The sequence below is a fragment of the Peromyscus eremicus genome, chromosome 4, assembly GCF_949786415.1.
Source record: "Peromyscus eremicus chromosome 4, PerEre_H2_v1, whole genome shotgun sequence".
NCBI lineage: Eukaryota > Metazoa > Chordata > Mammalia > Rodentia > Cricetidae > Peromyscus > Peromyscus eremicus.
This window is the reverse complement of record NC_081419.1, coordinates 96,276,101-96,293,119: the sequence shown is the minus strand read 5'-3', so window position 1 is coordinate 96,293,119 and position 17,019 is coordinate 96,276,101. Positions and strand designations below refer to the sequence as shown.

Sequence of the window (17,019 nt, the reverse complement as noted above, 5' to 3'; positions counted from 1 at the left end):
AAATCATTAGCTACAGTCCGTGCATCAGTATATAATACCACATCTGGTCAAGCAAAATGCATGATCATGACCATCTGTACTCTCCAAAGTTCTGCCTACTGTGAAGATTTCCCTTCCCCAGTGTCCTTCATGTCTGCTCCAGAATGGGACAGCAATGCTACATGTATCCACTTTTTTTTTTTTTTTTTTTTTTTTGGTTTTTCGAGACAGGGTTTCTCTGTGTAGCTTTGCGCCTTTCCTGGAACTCACTTGGTAGCCCAGGCTGGCCTCGAACTCATGGAGATCCACCTGGCTCTGCCTCCCGAGTGCTGGGATTAAAGGCGTGCGCCACCACCGCCCGGCCTGTATCCACTTCTGAGTGGAACCTGCATAGCATTCAGAACCATCTGTCAACTGGGTCTTAAGTCTTCTTTTTCTCAGTCAGTCATAGAGCACACCCAGCAAGGCCTAAGGCGCATGCTTTGGAACAGAAAGCATTATAACAGTAGTAGGAACCTCTTCATGTAACTTAGTTGTGCACCAAGAACCTGCTTGAACCCTATCAACATATATAGTGTACTGCTGCTGTGCATGTCCAACTTTATGGTTTGGTGGATTGGGTAATACCCAACTCATGATTGACAGCTCATGTTATATGATAATTTTGTGGCTCATTGTTAAATGCTCATTTTCCACTACGTTAAGTACAAGAATAGGCTGAGAGTTGCTTCTCAAAGGGAGAACTGATGTCTGCAGATGGCAATAGGGCTTTGCTCCAACATTCCAAGGACCTGATAAGTCGTATGGCACAATTGGCCTAGCATCCTATACAGCAGCCTGGACCTATGGAAGAAGCTTCCTCTCTTATTCCGGGCCCTATTCAAAACCAGCAGCATTCTGAGACACTTGGTGTGCATGCTGGAGTAGCACACCCAAGTGAAGACTGTGCTGCCTCCAAAATCCAAATTAGCCCAGTAGGTATTGTGCTTTCTTGGTGGTGAGAGGGGCCGGGTGCAGCAACTTATCATTCACCTTATAAGAAATAGCTCTGCCTGCCCTGCTCCATTGGACTCTTAGAAACTTCACAAAATAGAAGATCCTTGAATTTTGGTTGGATTTGTTTCTCATCCTCTGTTGCTCAATGAGTCCAGTATGGATAAGAGTGCTTGCTGTACAAGTTTAGAACCTTAGTTCAAATCTTGTGACCATATTTAGAAGAAGAAGGAAAAAGTAAGCAGAGCATAGCCATACATGACTGCAACCCCAGAACTGGGAGACAGAGACAGGAAGGACTTGTTGGTGGCCAGGTTAGTGAAAAGCTCTGTTTCAAGGAAATAAGGCAAAGAGTAACATAGTAGAACACCTAACATTCTCCTCTGGCCTCTGCATGTATGTATTGGCATGCCTACACACACACATGTGCAACACACGCACAACTAAAATTTACAAGTAACATTTCACTAAACATATATAATCAATCTTGATTGTGTAAATTATGCCTTCCTGTATAGGACAAGATACCGGAATTTCAACTGAATATTAAGAAAGCTGGCAAACCAGGCTTCTACCCTCCTCCAATGCCCTTGCTTACCCCGGCCTGTGATCCCTTGTAGCTTCTTCTTGAAGACTAAAAGAAAAACACAGGAGCAAGCAGAGGTCCCCATCATCAGTCAGCTTTGTGCCTCAGGCTCTCCTTCACTGTGTCTGCCCTTGCTGTCTGTTTAGGAGTGCAGCTCTCAAGTTAATATTTATAGATTTTGGGCTATTTTGCAGGTCTAAGAATTCTGTAGGAACTTTCAACCCAGGGCCTCACACCTGCTAAACAACCATTCTACCACTGAGCTACATCCACAGCTAATTATGCTGAAGATTTTAACAGGTATATCTGCAGGAGCATTATCCACCACTGGACTGGTTAGTGGGTGGTATGCAAACAAGGTTCAGTAATTTTGTACTGGAAATATGTTTCCTAGAAAACAGGACTATGCATGACTTTATGCCAAATGGCTGATAGGAATCCCTTTATTAGTCCTTTTGACAAATGTGTAAGTACTCACTATTACCCTGGCAACTGCCTTGGTTTCTGAGGATACAAGACAATGTCTTTTCCATTCAGAAATTTAGTAATCACTAAGTGTCGCATCCTGCACTACAGGATCCTGGAAAACTGATGGGGGCAGATGCGGGGATGAAGAAATAACACACTGCAGAAGTGATAGACACACATACAGAAAAGTTGGGATTGGGTGAACTGTGCTTGCTTTGACCAAGGGCATCTACTATCCAACCCAGAAATTCAATGTGTTTGTTATATGTAGCACCAAGAGGCGGGTTTAGCTCATCTTGTGAGGAGGTCTCTGTAGAGGAGCAGTCTCAGGCTCTAAACACCTGGAAGAAGGGAGCTGAGGTGGTTGGTGCTTTCTGCACACTGTCAACATTCACACATGGATCAGTGGAAGGCTTTGCTGTTTCTCTGAGCCTGACCTGGGGAAGGTTTTGCTATTCTCTTGGGTCTGAGGCATTGAGGTCCTTGGCATAGCTTTGCTCATGTCAACAGTACACATCCATTTAGGATTTCATCTGCTCCCCACAACTAAGAAAAGGCAGGTGTGTCAAGATGCTAATAACACTTGTGCTGAAGAGGCCTCAAGCTAGATAACAAAGGGTATTACTGAGAAACTGATAAAGGGAGGTTGGGGAAAGGAATGGAGAGGGGTGCCATTTTGTTGAGCTTGTGTGTTTGGTGTTTACTTAGTCCTTATTTGCCTAGCTGCTGTACCAGCATCCTTTTTCCTTTCTCAGAGCCTTTGAGTGTGTCAATTTTCTCTTCAGTCTGAAAAAAAAAATCCTTTTAGTGTTCTCTGTAGACCTGGTTTAGTGGTTACAAATTTCTTCAGTTTCTTTTTGTCATGGAAAGATTATCTTTCTCCTTCAGTTATGAGATACTTTGCTAGGGAAAGTAACCTGTGTTGGTACCTGTCTCTCACACCTTGAAGTATCTCCAGCTTTTGACATTTCTGTTGAATAATCAGCTGCTATTCTGATGGGCATGCCTTTATATATTATGTGGTGTTTCTCTCTTGCAGTTTCCAATGTGTTTTCTTCATTTTATGCCTTTAGTGTTTTAACTATTATAAGACCTGGGGAGCCTCTTTTGTGGGCCTGTCTATTTGGTGTTCTGTATACCTCCTGTTCCTTGATGGGCATCTCTTTCCCTAGACTTTAGAAGTTTTCTGCTATTTCTGCATTTCATTTTGGTTTTTATTCAGTATTTCTATTTTTTTATTGTTCCATTTTCACATCCCATATTGACTTCCTTATTTAATTCAGCTGTTTTTGTTTCCTTGGGAATTCATCCAAGAGCTTATTTGTGTCCTCTTTTATTTCTTTGAACATATTTATAATCATTTTTTAGAATTCTTTGTCTGGAACTTCATTTAAGTCATTTTCACTGGGATCATTACTGTCATTTTGCAGCATTGGGAGAAGATGTGTTAACTTGTTTTTCACGTTACTTATGCTTTTGAATTGAAATTTGCACACTGGTCGAATTTTTTAACTTTTAAAAATTTCAGTGACGTTTCTTCTGTCAGTGAAACGGTTTGCAGTGCCTAGGGGAAGTAGGTTTTAGTAAGACTAGGGTGTCATTTTCCTCTGGTAGATGGTTATTTAGGGCACAGGAACTATCCTCAATACTTCCCTGAAAGTAGAATGCTATCTGTAACAATAGTCACTCTGTGAAAATGAATTAATAGTAAATTAAAAATCAATCAGCCTCAAGCATCAATCATTTTATGGAATAAAGGAAAAATGACAATATTGTGTGTGTTACTATATTAGTTACTGTGAGTATGAGTGGAAAGAAACAGAAAAAAAAAAGAAGAAAACAGAGTGGTCTAAAGTGAGTAGTATCGGGTTAATTGGAATAAGCAGAGATGGGGACAGTAGTAGGAGAAGTAACTATACAGGAGAAAGGGGAGACGTATGAGTAGCTTGACTAAATGTAGACTGAAAAGAAAGAGGAAATGTATGTTATCAGATAATATGGGACAGTCCAACACCTTAGGAGGCTGAGCCACAGAGACCCTGCACACAGGAGGCTGAGCCACACAGACCCTGCACACCAGGAGGTGAGCCACAGAGACCATGCACACCAGGAGGCTGAGCCACACAGACCCTGCACACCAGGAGGTGAGCCACACAGACCCTGCACACCAGGAGGCTGAGCCACAGAGACCCTGCACACCAGGAGGCTGAGCCACAGAGACCCTGCACACCAGGAGGCTGAGCCACAGAGACCCTGCACACCAGGAGACTGTGCCACAGAGACCCTGCACACAGGAGGTGAGCCACACAGACCCTGCACACCAGGAGGTGAGCCACACAGACCCTGCACACCAGGAGGCTGAGCCACACAGACCCTGCACACCAGGAGGTGAGCCACACAGACCCTGCACACCAGGAGGTGAGCCACATAGATCTTGAACACCAGGCTTCCCTAAGTTCTTTGGAAGAGGAAAATGAAGAAATTCAAAAGGAAAAGGTAAGAAGAAGAAACCTGTACAGAGCAGAGAGTATCCCGCCTACAAAATTGGCATTGCGTGTTAAATAAAAGAGAAATAGATATAGTGGGACAAGAGAGGTGGATAGGGGTGTAGGATATGAAAACTTGCTGGGCTGAGTGGTAGATTTAGTCTTGAATCTCCTGGCATCCCTTTCTCATACCTGGAAACTTCTGTGTGATAGAAGACCCTGACCTCCTTTGAATGACTGAGTTAAAGATGCTAGTCCAATCTGTGAGCAATGCTCCACAGGCAGAATCTCAGATGCTGGTGGCACTTGCGTGTTCCTTCAGCGCTCCAGTTGCAAATGCTGGCCTCACTCCTGCACAGCTCTTTCCAATGCCTTGCATGCTGCCTGGAGTCTTTGCGAAGATCCCTCTAAACTTTGGGTTTTGAGCTCACAGAATGGTGCACCATGGTTGGGTTCTAGTAAGGACTTACTTCTGGGCTGCAGGCTGTACTTTCTTTTCCTTCATATACTCACCGAGTCAACAAAGGACTAGAAAGTTCTGGGACTTGTTTTCCAAAGACATGAACTCAAATCATGAAGGCTCCATTCTCATGGCCGTGTGGCCTTCCAAGACTCTCCTTCCCAATACAGTCACATTGGTGGTGGTTGGGACTTGGCCCATAATATGATATCAGACAAAAACTGACACACATCAATTGAACAGAATAGAGAGTACAGCAATAGACCCAAATCAATTTCCCACAAAGTTATAAAAGCAGCTCTATGAGGAAATGCTGTGGGATGTTCTGTACAGCAAATGTGTTGCTCTGATTGGTTAGTAAATAAAACACTGATTGGCCAGTAGTCAGGCAGGAGGAAGTATAGGCGGGACAAGGAGGAGAAGAATTCTGGGAAGTGGAAGGCTGAGTCATAGACACTGCCAGCCGCTGCCATGACGAACAGCATGTGAAGATGCCGGTAAGCCACAAGCCACGTGGCAATGACGAACAGCATATGAAGATGCTGGTAAGCCACGAGCCATGTGGCAAGGTATAGATTTACGGAAATGGATTAATTTAAGGTGTAAGAACAGTTAGCAAGAAGCCTGGTACGGCCATACAGTTTGTAAGCAATATAAGTCTCTGTGTTTACTTGGTTGGGTCTGGGCGGCTGTGGGACTGGCAGGTGATAGAGATTTGTCCTGACTGTGGGCCAGGCAGGAAAACTCTAGCTACAAGGAAAAGATAATCTTTTCATGAAATGACACTAGAACACACATCTACACACAACACAAAAAGCAAAAACACGACATTTAATTTATTATTTATGTTTTAAAAGTGATTCAAAATGGATTTTAGACCTAAATCCAGACATGGCTGGGTACAGTGGGATAGCTTATAGTCCCAGCTATTTGGAAAGCTGAGACAAGAGAATTGCTTTGACCCTAAGAGCTCAGGGAAGCCTGGGGGAGAGACTAAAAAGAAGGGAAAAATTTTTTTAGGTATACAAAGATTATTTTAGATACAACACAAGCAGCAAAATGCATACAGAAAACTAACAAACTCAATTTCACAAAAAAAAAATAAATAAGAATTTCTGCTCTTCAAAAGTCTCCATAGAGAATGAAAATAGGCTGGCGAGATGGCTCAGCGGGTAAAAGTGATCGCCAGGCAGGCCTGATGACCTGATTTCTCTTTGTTTTCTCTTATTTAATTAATGTTTTTTCATTTATTTTACATACACAGTTTCCCCTCCCTCCTCTCCTCCTGCACCACCCCCCCCAGCCTCCCATCTACCTCCCTCCCCATCCACTCCTCCTCCATCTCCATTCAGACTGGGGCAGGCCTCCCATGGGCTTGATCAAAGCATGGCACATCCAGTTGAGGCAGAACTGAGCTCCTCCCCCAGCATCAAGGTTGAATGAGGTAATCCATCATGGGGATTGAGTTCCTAAAAACCAGCATCCATCATGGGGACTGGGTCCCTGAAAACCAGCTAAGCGCCATGGACAGGTCCTGATCTCACTGCTAAGAGCCTTACAAACAGACCAAGCTATACAACTGTCACACACATGCAGAGGACCTAGGTTGGTCCCATGCAGGCTCCCTAATGGTTGGTGATGACCTACTTTTGATCCTGAGGCCCATAGTGGAAGAAAAGAACTACTCCTGGAAGTTTTCTCTGACCTTTACGCACAAATAATGGCATACAGATGCCTGCATACACACACACACACACACACACACACACACACACACACCCTTAAGGGTGTGAAAATAAATGCCCTAAATAGGTACAACATATCTGCAAATCCCATCAAATCAAGGACTCACATGTATACATATACAGGTTGTATACTTAAATACCTAATATAATGGGTTATTATTCTAATTCCATCATCTATTTCATCTCTTTGTGGTTTCTTCTTTAGACATTTTATTGCTAGTATTAGGGTATGTTTGTATATGTACATGACATGTGCAAGTGCCAGCACCCACTAAGTGGAGGCCCGAGGACAACCTTCCAGAGTAGGTCTTCTCCTTCCACCACTTGCTCTATGGATTCCAGAGGACTGAATCAAGTCCTCAGCCTGGCACAGCAAGTGCTCTTACCCACTGAGACATTTCGCAGACTTCTATCTTGTATCTGTTAGTTTCCTCCTTGTTAAGGGTCATTTATCACATACGGGATAATCTATGGTACAAATATGTCCTATGTCAGTGGGCAATAAATTTTTCTTTATGTCCTTAAATATTTCTGGACTCTATCCCTGAGTATTAATTAGATTACTTAGAAAAGGGTTAACCTGTTGAAACTTCCTTTATACTTTCTTAGGTGCAAACAGCCTGTAATCCCCAGCTCTCTGGGCTGGAGTCTAGGCAAATATGTCCCTGGAACTTTGCTCAGTGCTCCAGTGCTACATAAAGTCAGGTCTTTCCACTTTGGCTGTTAGGGTCCCAGCCCTGTGTGAATTCCAAGGACCCCCCTGCCAGGTCTCTCAGTGGTTGTTTTCCGATCCCAACCGTCTCCTGAAGTGTACTCGCTGATCGGCTCCCTTGTCAGACAGCTCTCTTCTCCGAACTCTGTTCTGTGAATTGCAGCCACCTTGGCATCCCTGATGTCTCAGCTCAGTGAGACCACAGGGCCATACCTGGCATCCCTGAACTGGAACTACTCTCAGGCGGTCAACTGAGACATTGACTGTAAGGTCCATCTTGTTTACCTTCTTCTAGGGTTTCCATCTTGCATATCTGTTCTCCAGGATCTGAAAAACATTTTCAGGATTGAAGCTGGGATTATTCGGCTGCTTAAGGTAAGAGGATAAAGTTGGCCCCTATTATTCTATCTTGGCCAGAAATGAAAGTTCATAATTATCAAGCACTTACTATTATGTTGGACACAGCCTTAGATGTTGAAGATACAGTAGGGACCCTCACAGGAAAAGGCCCTGGCCTCCAGGAGGATGAATTTTAATAAAGACCTGTGAAATAAGTATGAGATCCAGCCAATACACAAAGATCTGAATGTTCCCTTGGTAGGGACCTTCCATGTCTACAACTGTGACTTCATACAGCAACAGACTGCATAGAGGGCAGAATGGGTTACATAGAGAAACACAGCTAAATTGATACAGATAGACTAAATTAAACGGGTATTTGGCAATAACAAATCTGAAACAGGCTGCCTGAGAGGCTGATGTGGGAGGCTCACTTGGATCCAGGAGTTTCAGGTCAGCCTAGGCAACATAGTGAGTGCCCCCACTCCACTCCGTCAGAAGAAAGGAAGATTGAGGAAGAGGAAGAGGAAGAGGAAGAGGAAGAGGGAGGGAGAAGGAAGAGAAGTGGGGGAGGGGGCAGAGAAGAGAAGTAGAGAGAAGAGTAAGAGGGAGGGAAAGAAGGGAAGGGGAGAGAAGGGGAAGGAAGGGAAGAGGGAGAAAGAGGAGGGGAGGGAAAGAGAAGGGGTGAAGAGATGAGAGGAAGGGGAGAGGAAGGAGAGAAAGGGGAGGGGAAGGTGAGGAAGGGGAGGAGAAGGAGGGGAAGGAGAGGAAGGGGAGGGGAAGGAGAGAAAGGGGAGGGGAAGGAGAGGAAGGGGAGGGGAAGGAGAGGAAGGGGAGAGGAAGGGGAGGAAGGGGAGGGGAAGGAGAGGGGAGAACTAATTGGTTAATCATAGTGTTCATTTCCCAGCTCTTTGTGAGTCTAAACTGAGTTAATCCGTGTAAATCATTTAAAGCTCAGTGTCCACCGCAGGTTAATTTAAAAGCTATTTAGGAACTCAAACCCACATTTAACAGACCCACACTCAGAACGGTATTCAGTATCTGTCTATCCATATCCAGTATTTGTTATTATTCCTATTTTTCTTTTATTTTTGTTGTTTGGCTGGTTTTTTTATTTGTGTGTATGTATGTGTATCTGTGTAAATGTACACGGGTGCTATTGGAGGGCAGGAGAGGTCATTGGACCCCCTGGAGCTGGAGTTACAGGCAATATGAGCCTCCCAGTATGGGTGCCAGGAATTGAACTCAGGTCCTCGGGAAAAGCAGGAAATGCTCTTAACTACTGTGCCATCTCTCCAGCCCCTTGTTGTTTGGGTGTTTGTTTATTACTCTTCTAGCCTAAGATTCATTTCCCCCAAAAGACTATGTCCTTTCCAGGAGTAATTATATAAATTTCAAGTGCTAGTATAGAATGAAAACATGTGCTGGGCGGTGGTGGCACACTCCTTTAATCCCAGCACTCGGGAGGCAGAGGCAGGCGGATCTCTGTGAGTTCGAGGCCAGCCTGGTCTCCAAAGCGAGTTCCAGGAAAGGCGCAAAGCTACACAGAGAAACCCTGTCTCGGAAAAAAAAAAAAAAAAAAAAAAAAAAAAAAAAAAACATGTGTCTCCTTTCCAAAATGTACAGAATATTCCAAGACGGTATTAACAGAACCTTCAACCAAGCACACAGCCCTCGGTCCTGTGATACTGCCCAGGTCACATACACACATCCCCGGCCCTGTCTAACCTCCAGACAAGTCCCAGCCTCTTCCAAGATGCTGCCAGTCACGTGTTAAACAGACAAAACCTCGGTAGCAGCCCCGGTAGCCGTAAAACATACGTAACCGACCAACAAATCCGTCACTGGGACTTCCACACGGTGCTTGCTGGGGCTGCTGTGCCCCAGGAACTTAGGAACTTTCTGGATGATGAATGATGAGAGAGACAGAAGAATCAGAGGTCTCTCTAGAGAAAATCCAGAACATTCATTTAAAATGGAGGAAATATTTGGAGGAAAGAGAAAGAACCAACCAACTTAAAAGTTCAATTTTCTTATCTTTGGCCAAGCAGTTTACTAGGTGGATGCACTGTGTGTTACTTTGTTATCAATGAAGGAAGAGAACAAGCTTGGGAAGCTTCCTGATTCCAAGAAAATGATGGAAGAAATCAAAGTACAAGGGAGCACTTGGAGGCCAACGAATCCCTTCCTTATTCAGTTCTACCTGACCTTAGCACCATCCAAAATGACCATTGTTAATGGGTGTGAAACAGAGATCCTTGAAGCAAAATGAGCTGCCAGGATCTCTGGAGATCTTCTTGATAATACCAACCCCACTGGCTGGGATAAAACAGGTCATCAAGCTGCAGGTATGCCTGGTAGACATGTCACAGGGACATTCTACAGGTCATACACTCAGGTCCACAGTGAACCTGCCATATAACTTAGTAGAGACAGTATGCATTCATCTCTCCCACCCTGGTCTCCCATACATACTCCTGATTTTGCAAAAACCTGGTCTTACACCTGCATGGTAGTGCTCAGGAGAGTTCAAGGCCAGCCTGGGCAACACAGTGAGACCTGGAACTCCCCTTTCCATTACAACAACAAAATTATTTATCTTCTCCCTTCCTTCGTCCTGCTGACAGAGGAAGTATTCCTTATGCTTGCTTCTGTGGTTCTGTAACCACATTAGCACTTTCTTCATATGGCCTTGTGGGGAAGTTAGATGTGCTCTCAGCAGGGCGTTCCAAGAAAGTTGTGGAGAAGAAATGGAGGCATGGAATAGAATGCAAAGGAAAGCATCTAGAGATGCATTTCTCTGGCAAGGTGCAGTGGCTCACACATGCAAACTCAACACTCAAGAGGCAGAGGCAGGAGGATCACCAGAGTTTGAGGACTGGTCTACATAAAGAATCTCAAGTCAGTCTGGGCTATAGAATAAAACCCTGGTTCAAACCCCATTCCCCCAGAGAAGAAGAACTCAGTGTTTTCTGAGCACAGGAAGTAGACTAAGAATATAGCCGCTCCTAAGGAGCTACGGTGTCTCTGTGGTGCTGAGCCAAGGCTTCTGTCCTGTCTCCTGAGTGTGATGGGGCTACTTGAGGCATAGCAGGGCGGGGCTGGAAGCACACTTGTCAGTTCTAGAGATCCAGCCTCAATGGCCTTCGGGAATCATCTTACTGGAGCTCAGGATCTTTATTCTCAGAAGCTCTGTTCTTGAGAAATTTTTGAATTGAACTCTGATTTTAAAAAGCCTGACTTCAAGCATTCCTCATTTAATATTAATTAATGTCTTATTGATTTGGAGTTGGCTAATCATCTGCATGACTAAACTGTTAAGAGGGACAAAGTCTGAGAAGATCATTTTCCATTGACCAACTCCTGGCCTTCCTACTATGTGTTCTAACTGTATCCCATTGGAGAAAAATCTACCTACATTTGAAAAGCAAGTATTCAGGGAATAATCATTGGTCAAACTATGTGCTTTTAATTATTTCAGAGCTTGAGTCCTTTTGGGTTTGGTTTGGTTTGGTCTTTTATTGTTAAGACACGAATACAAAGATTTGAATTTGGAAGTTCTGTGGGCAGAATGACCTAATGAGGAGACTACCGAACTTCCTCAAGCCTCAATCTCCACTTCTGTAAAATGGAAATGATAGTCACATATGCTTGTAAGGTTACTGGAAATGGGCAGGCAAGATAAAGGTTCTTGCCACCAAGCCTAAGGACCTGAGTTAAGTCCCCATATACATAAACGTAATTTGTAAAAAGTTTATTGGAGACATTAAATTACAACAAAAATTAAGGAAATAACAAATGTGAAAAGTTATTCCAAAAATATTACTGTAATAGCCACTTTAAGTATGAAGATGTTAATAACGGTCACTTTTTTCTCTCTTTTAACTTAAGCTAGATTGTTCTTTTACATTTCAGGTACTACTACCTCCATTTTACCTGCATTTTCTCACTGACTCCTAACCACAAACTTCTGAGGAAGGTACCTACTGTTATGGTAGTTTTCCAATTCAAAGAGATGAACTAACTTGCCAAAGCCATCCAGTGGGCAAATGGTTATTTGAGCCTAGAGTCCTCACTGTTAACCCGGACTTCACTGTTCATCCTGCCTCAACCACCCATGCCTTCCTCATCCCTTCCTACTCCAATTTCATGTATCCTTTAAGACCCAACTCAATCCTACTTTCCCTGACCTCAGCCTTCAGACTACAGTCCAGCACCCTCATGTAAACTAGCTGTCTTCTGCTACTGCCTGAGCTATTCATGCAACAATCACGTGGTGTCATTTGTATTTCTTTCTAGTCTTGCTGTTTGTCATGTCGTCTTGTATTGTGTCCTAGAAGAAAATAAATTATTAGCTTGTTAGTTTTTTTTTCAACTTGGCATATCTAGGGTCATCTGGGAAGAAGCTGCCTCAACTGAGTAAATGCCTCTCCAGCAGATTGGCTTGTAAACAAGTCTATGAGTCAGTCTCTTGATATGGGAGGCTCCAGCCAAAGGTGGATGGCAACACACGTGGAAAAGCTCTGAATTGCATAATAGAGTAAACTGTGAGAGCAAGCCAGTAGACAGTGTCCCTCCATGGTGTCTGCTTCAGTTCCTGCTTCCCGGTTCCTGCCCTGTGTCTCCCCTTCACGATAGACTGTAAGCTGTAATACGAAATAAACCCTTTCCTCCCCAGGTTGCTTTCGGTCACTGTGTTTTATTGTAGTGATAGGAAGCAAATGAGGAGATTCATGTAAAAGCCAAGGGGCGATCTGGAGGAATTACACAGCACCAGGGATGCAGGTCAATGATAGAGCACGCACTTAGTGTGCTCGGAGCACTCAGTTTGATCCCCAACATCAGAAAAAGCAAACAGGTAGAGGAAACACTTATTCTTATGAAATGAAAAAATTTTTTGCTTAATTCTGGAACTGCAAATACAGTTTATCAAACACTTAAACTATTAAACACTTAAACTACTGTATTTGCAGTACCTGTAATCTCAGCATTCAAGAGACTAAGGCAGGAGGATCACCGTGAGTTTAGGGCTACCTTGCACTACATGCTGATGTTCAGACCAGCCTCAAAAACACCAAAAAAAATGTATTTGGCAATTGTCTTGATTGGCTCTTTTGTTATGAAAAGCCATGAGAACAGAGACCCCAGGACAGTAAAACAGTAGTTGTGTAAAAAACATTAAAAGAAAAGAGAAGTTCCTAGGATAGTTGCCTGAACCATCCACAACAAAAGAGAATGAGCCTGCTGTTCCAAGGTAAATATATTCGCACTTATGTATTTATTTATTGTGTGTGTGTGATACACTTGTGTGTTGTATGTGCATACGTGAGTGTGTTCACCTATGTATGTGTGTGGAGGCCAGAAGAGGATGTGGGGTGTCGTACTCTATCAGTCTACACTGTGAATCTGGACCTTCACTGACAGCTAGCAAAGGTAAAAGATCCTCTTGTCTCTGCCTCCCGTGATTATGGGGTTCTGTGTGTATAACCACACCTGGCTTTTTTACATGAGTGCTGGGTATTTGAACTCGGGCCCTCATACTAGTATGGTAAGTGCTCTTACCCACTAAGCCATCTCCCCAGCCGGAGAATGCCCACAATTACTTGAGAAACGAAAAGCACTTACCTGGTGCCTTGTGACCCACACAAATTCACTGCATGGTGGTCAGAGTGTTCTGCACCAGTAACACAGGGAGACTCGCTGGAGCGTCTTGGGAGAAGAGACAGACGTGAGCAGCACACAGGCCAGGCCAGTGAGGTCTTCGCAAAGGGAGCAAAGGCAAAGAAAAGGGGCCTGTAGCTGGGGACATAAGCTCAGCTGTTCAGCACTTGCCTACCACCCAAAATGCCCAAGCCCCATTACTGCAAAAGAAAAAGAGACAAAAAGAAGGAGGCTGAGAAAGAAAGGGGACCTCTAAAGGTCATGTGCTAAAGCTCAGAGTGGGGGTTCACCCCTGTGACCCTGCACAAAGGAGGCTGGCACAAGACATCACAAGTGTGAGGCCAACAAAGGCTACCGAGTGAGACCTTGACTCAAAACATTGTTCTTCCTGTGCCGAGGGGCGGCTTCACAGGCCTCCTTCTACAAAGTTTCGGGAACGTCTGCTGGAGACATTGCTTGCTGTCAGCAGTATTTGGAGTGTTCAAGATGCCGGGTGATAATTTTAAGACTTCAGGGAAGTGGAGAGGAGATGGGGGGATGGGAGCGAGGAGGGGTTTTAAAATTAGCCCACTCAGCAGTGAGAGATTTCAGAAGAAGCAGGCAAACAGAACTAGGGGTTGCAAAGAAAGAAGTCCCCCAAATTCACGGAAATATCTGAAGTGATGATGTGATGGCTGAAAAAACTCCATCTTGTGCTGGGTATCCATCTTGGTACCCGCTAGCCATGTCTCTTACTCTCATCCCTGTAAAGTAAGTTCCCAGTAGCCCCGACTCAGTGACCATCTGCCTGTTATGATGTGACTGACTGCTTTTTGGCTTCTGTAACCTGCTTATGCAGACATTGAAGGACTATTTTGAGGCCCCCCTGACTATTTAATCTTGGCAGAGCAGAACAGCTCTTGGCTTGCTTGTGCAGATATTTGTAGCTAGAGTTTTCCTGCCTGGCCCACAGTCAGGACAAATCTCTATCACCTGCCAGTCCCACAGCCGCTCAGACCCAACCAAGTAAACACAGAGACTTATATTGCTTACAAACTGTATGGCCGTGGCAGGCTTCTTGCTAACTGTTCTTACAGCTTAAATTAATCCATTTCTATAAATCTATACCTTGCCACGTAGCTCGTGGCTTACCGGCATCTTCACATGCTGTTTGTCATGGTGGCAGCTGGCAGTGTCTCTGACTCAGCCTTCCACTTCCCAGCTTTATTCTCCTCCTTGTCCCGCCTATACTTCCTGCCTAGCCAATGGCCAATCAGTGTTTTATATATTGACCAATCAGAGCAACACATTTGCCGTACAGAACATCCCACAGCACTTCCCCTTTTCTTTCTTTCTTTTTTTTTTTTTTCAAAAAGGAAGGTTTTAACCTTAACAAAGTAAAATTACATATAATTTGGGAATTTGGGCGTAGCTTCTCTTACTACTTCCTGCTGGAGGGGGCGCTGTATCTTATGGGGACACAAAGAAAATTTTAGAATTATGGAATAGTCCATGAGGCTGTATTGTCTGAGCCAGTTGCCTTCAAACCATTCTGGATGTTGGATCATCTGGGCCAAGGTGTCACCGGAGACCTTTCAGGGGGTCTTGGTTGGTCAAACCTGATGTATCTTAATCTGGAACAAATCCATAGCCTCTGGCTTTCTGTGGGAACAAAAGCAGAGTCTCCTTTCCAAAACAACACATCCTTACATCCAAATTTTGAAGTCAAGGTATCTTTAAAATATACATATTGGTTTAACTCAACATCTTTTACGATCAAATGTTTTTATGCAGTTAAAAATCCCAAAGACAACACAATCCAGATTCTCTGTGTAATATTCATCTTTACGTGGCTTATTTTTTATATTAATTTTACTGTCTCTTTAAAGACTTTATTTTTAAAAACTATGTATTTGTTTATGTAACAGTATATATCACCTTTTTTGTCTCTTTCAAGCCTACGTACATTTTACACACACTGTAAACTATTACATCTGAATCTGTCTTATTGTGAATCTATTGCTTTAAACTGCAGCATTTGTAAGACTGAAATGGCGCTTTGGCTGCTGGCTCCGCCCACCTCAGCTTCCCAACATGGCGGTGGTACGTTTACTGCCAGCTCTGGGAGCTATCGTGGGTTTATGCTTTTAGCCAAGCAGCATGTAGCCCAGAAACCTCTTTTTTTTTGTTTTATACTAGCAAAGGCTAAATCCACGACGCAGCTTAATGTGCCACTTGCAGAGGCCTCATTCCCACCACACGGCAGGTCGAGCACGCACGCTAGGAACCCACAAGTAGCTCAAACCGGCAGCTGCTGCTCATTTGAGAGAGACAATTAGGAAGCTGTTTTTAGCTCTGTTTTAGAATCTTTTCTCAGGTTTTAGGTGGAAACTCTTTTTTTTTTCAGAATATGAAAATTTATTATTGCATTTCTGTTGTCAAAATTTAGGATCTTGGTCTTTCCTTCTTGCCTTTGTACAGGGCCAAAAGGGACACATTGGCTACTTTAACAACCTTAAAGCGGACTCCAGGAATATCACCTACAGCATGACCTTTCCGACCAAATCCAGCAACCAGAACTTCATCGTTTTCCTCAGTGAAGTTCAAGCACCCATCGTTGGGCACGAAAGCTGTGATCTTCTTGCCATTCTTGATGAGCTGCACCCTGACACACTTCCTGATGGCAGAATCTGGCTGTTTGGCTTCAACCCCTACTTTCTCCAGCACAATTCCCTTGGCATGAGAGGCACCTCCAGACAGATTGGCCCTCAGGGCTGTGCCCAAGTGGCCTTTCTTGTATTGTTTATCGTGCCACTTCTGGTCCCGTCGGTGGCTGCGGAGCTTCCTGGCAGTACAGAGACCACAACACTTGCCCATCTTGCCAGTGCCATGGGCCCGAGAGAAAGAGAGAGGTGGAAACTCTTGCCAACACGTTGGGTGCCATTTGTAGCTAGAGTTTTCCTGCCTGGCCCACAGTCAGGACAAATCTCTCTCACCTGCCAGTCCCACAGCCGCTCAGACCCAACCAGTAAACACAGAGACTTATATTGGTTACAAACTGTATGGCCGTGGCAGGCTTCTTGCTAACTGTTCTTATATCTTAAATTAATCCATTTCTATAAATCTACACCTTGCCATGTAGCTCGTGGCTTACCGGCATCTTCACATGCTATTTGTCATCGTGGCGGCTGGCAGTGTCTCTCTGACTCATCCTTCCACTTCCCAGCTTTATTCTCCTCTTTGTCCCGCCTATACTTCCTGCCTAGCCACTGGCCAATCAGTGTTTTTTTCATTGACCAATCAGAGCAACACATTTGCCATACAGAACATCCCACAGATTTTCTTGTGGTTTCCATCATTAAAAATCCTTCCCTCACCCCCTTCTAATGGCAATCTCAAGTTTGGCTCAGAGATTGTTGTCCTACTAATGGTAATCAATAAATCCTTTAATCATAATTGGATTCAATCTATAGCCTTTTCCTGGGGTCATGAAGTCCATAACATTTGGAGGTCTCTAGTCTGGGAGAGCCTGGGAGGTCTGAGAGGTCCCTGAGAGACCCTAGATACAGGACTGGGGGATGGGGCTGGGGTGGGGGAGTGGGGGGATTGGA

The 17,019-nt window shown here is 44.2% G+C and overlaps 1 protein-coding gene across 1 annotated transcript; it reads right to left on the bottom strand.

The window, feature by feature from the left end:
- Positions 1-15,802: 15,802 nt before the first annotated feature.
- Positions 15,803-16,300, bottom strand: LOC131908508 (small ribosomal subunit protein uS12-like). Its single transcript, XM_059259554.1, has one exon. It carries the CDS (start codon positions 16,283-16,285, stop codon positions 15,854-15,856), a length of 432 nt encoding a protein of 143 aa, XP_059115537.1. The 5' UTR covers positions 16,286-16,300; the 3' UTR covers positions 15,803-15,853.
- Between the last annotated feature and the right edge of the window lie 719 nt (positions 16,301-17,019).

Excerpts from the sequence above, each read along its gene's own strand:
- LOC131908508 (XM_059259554.1), bottom strand. The coding sequence starts at position 16,285 with ATGGGCAAGTGTTGTGGTCTCTGTACTGCCAGGAAGCTCCGCAGCCAC.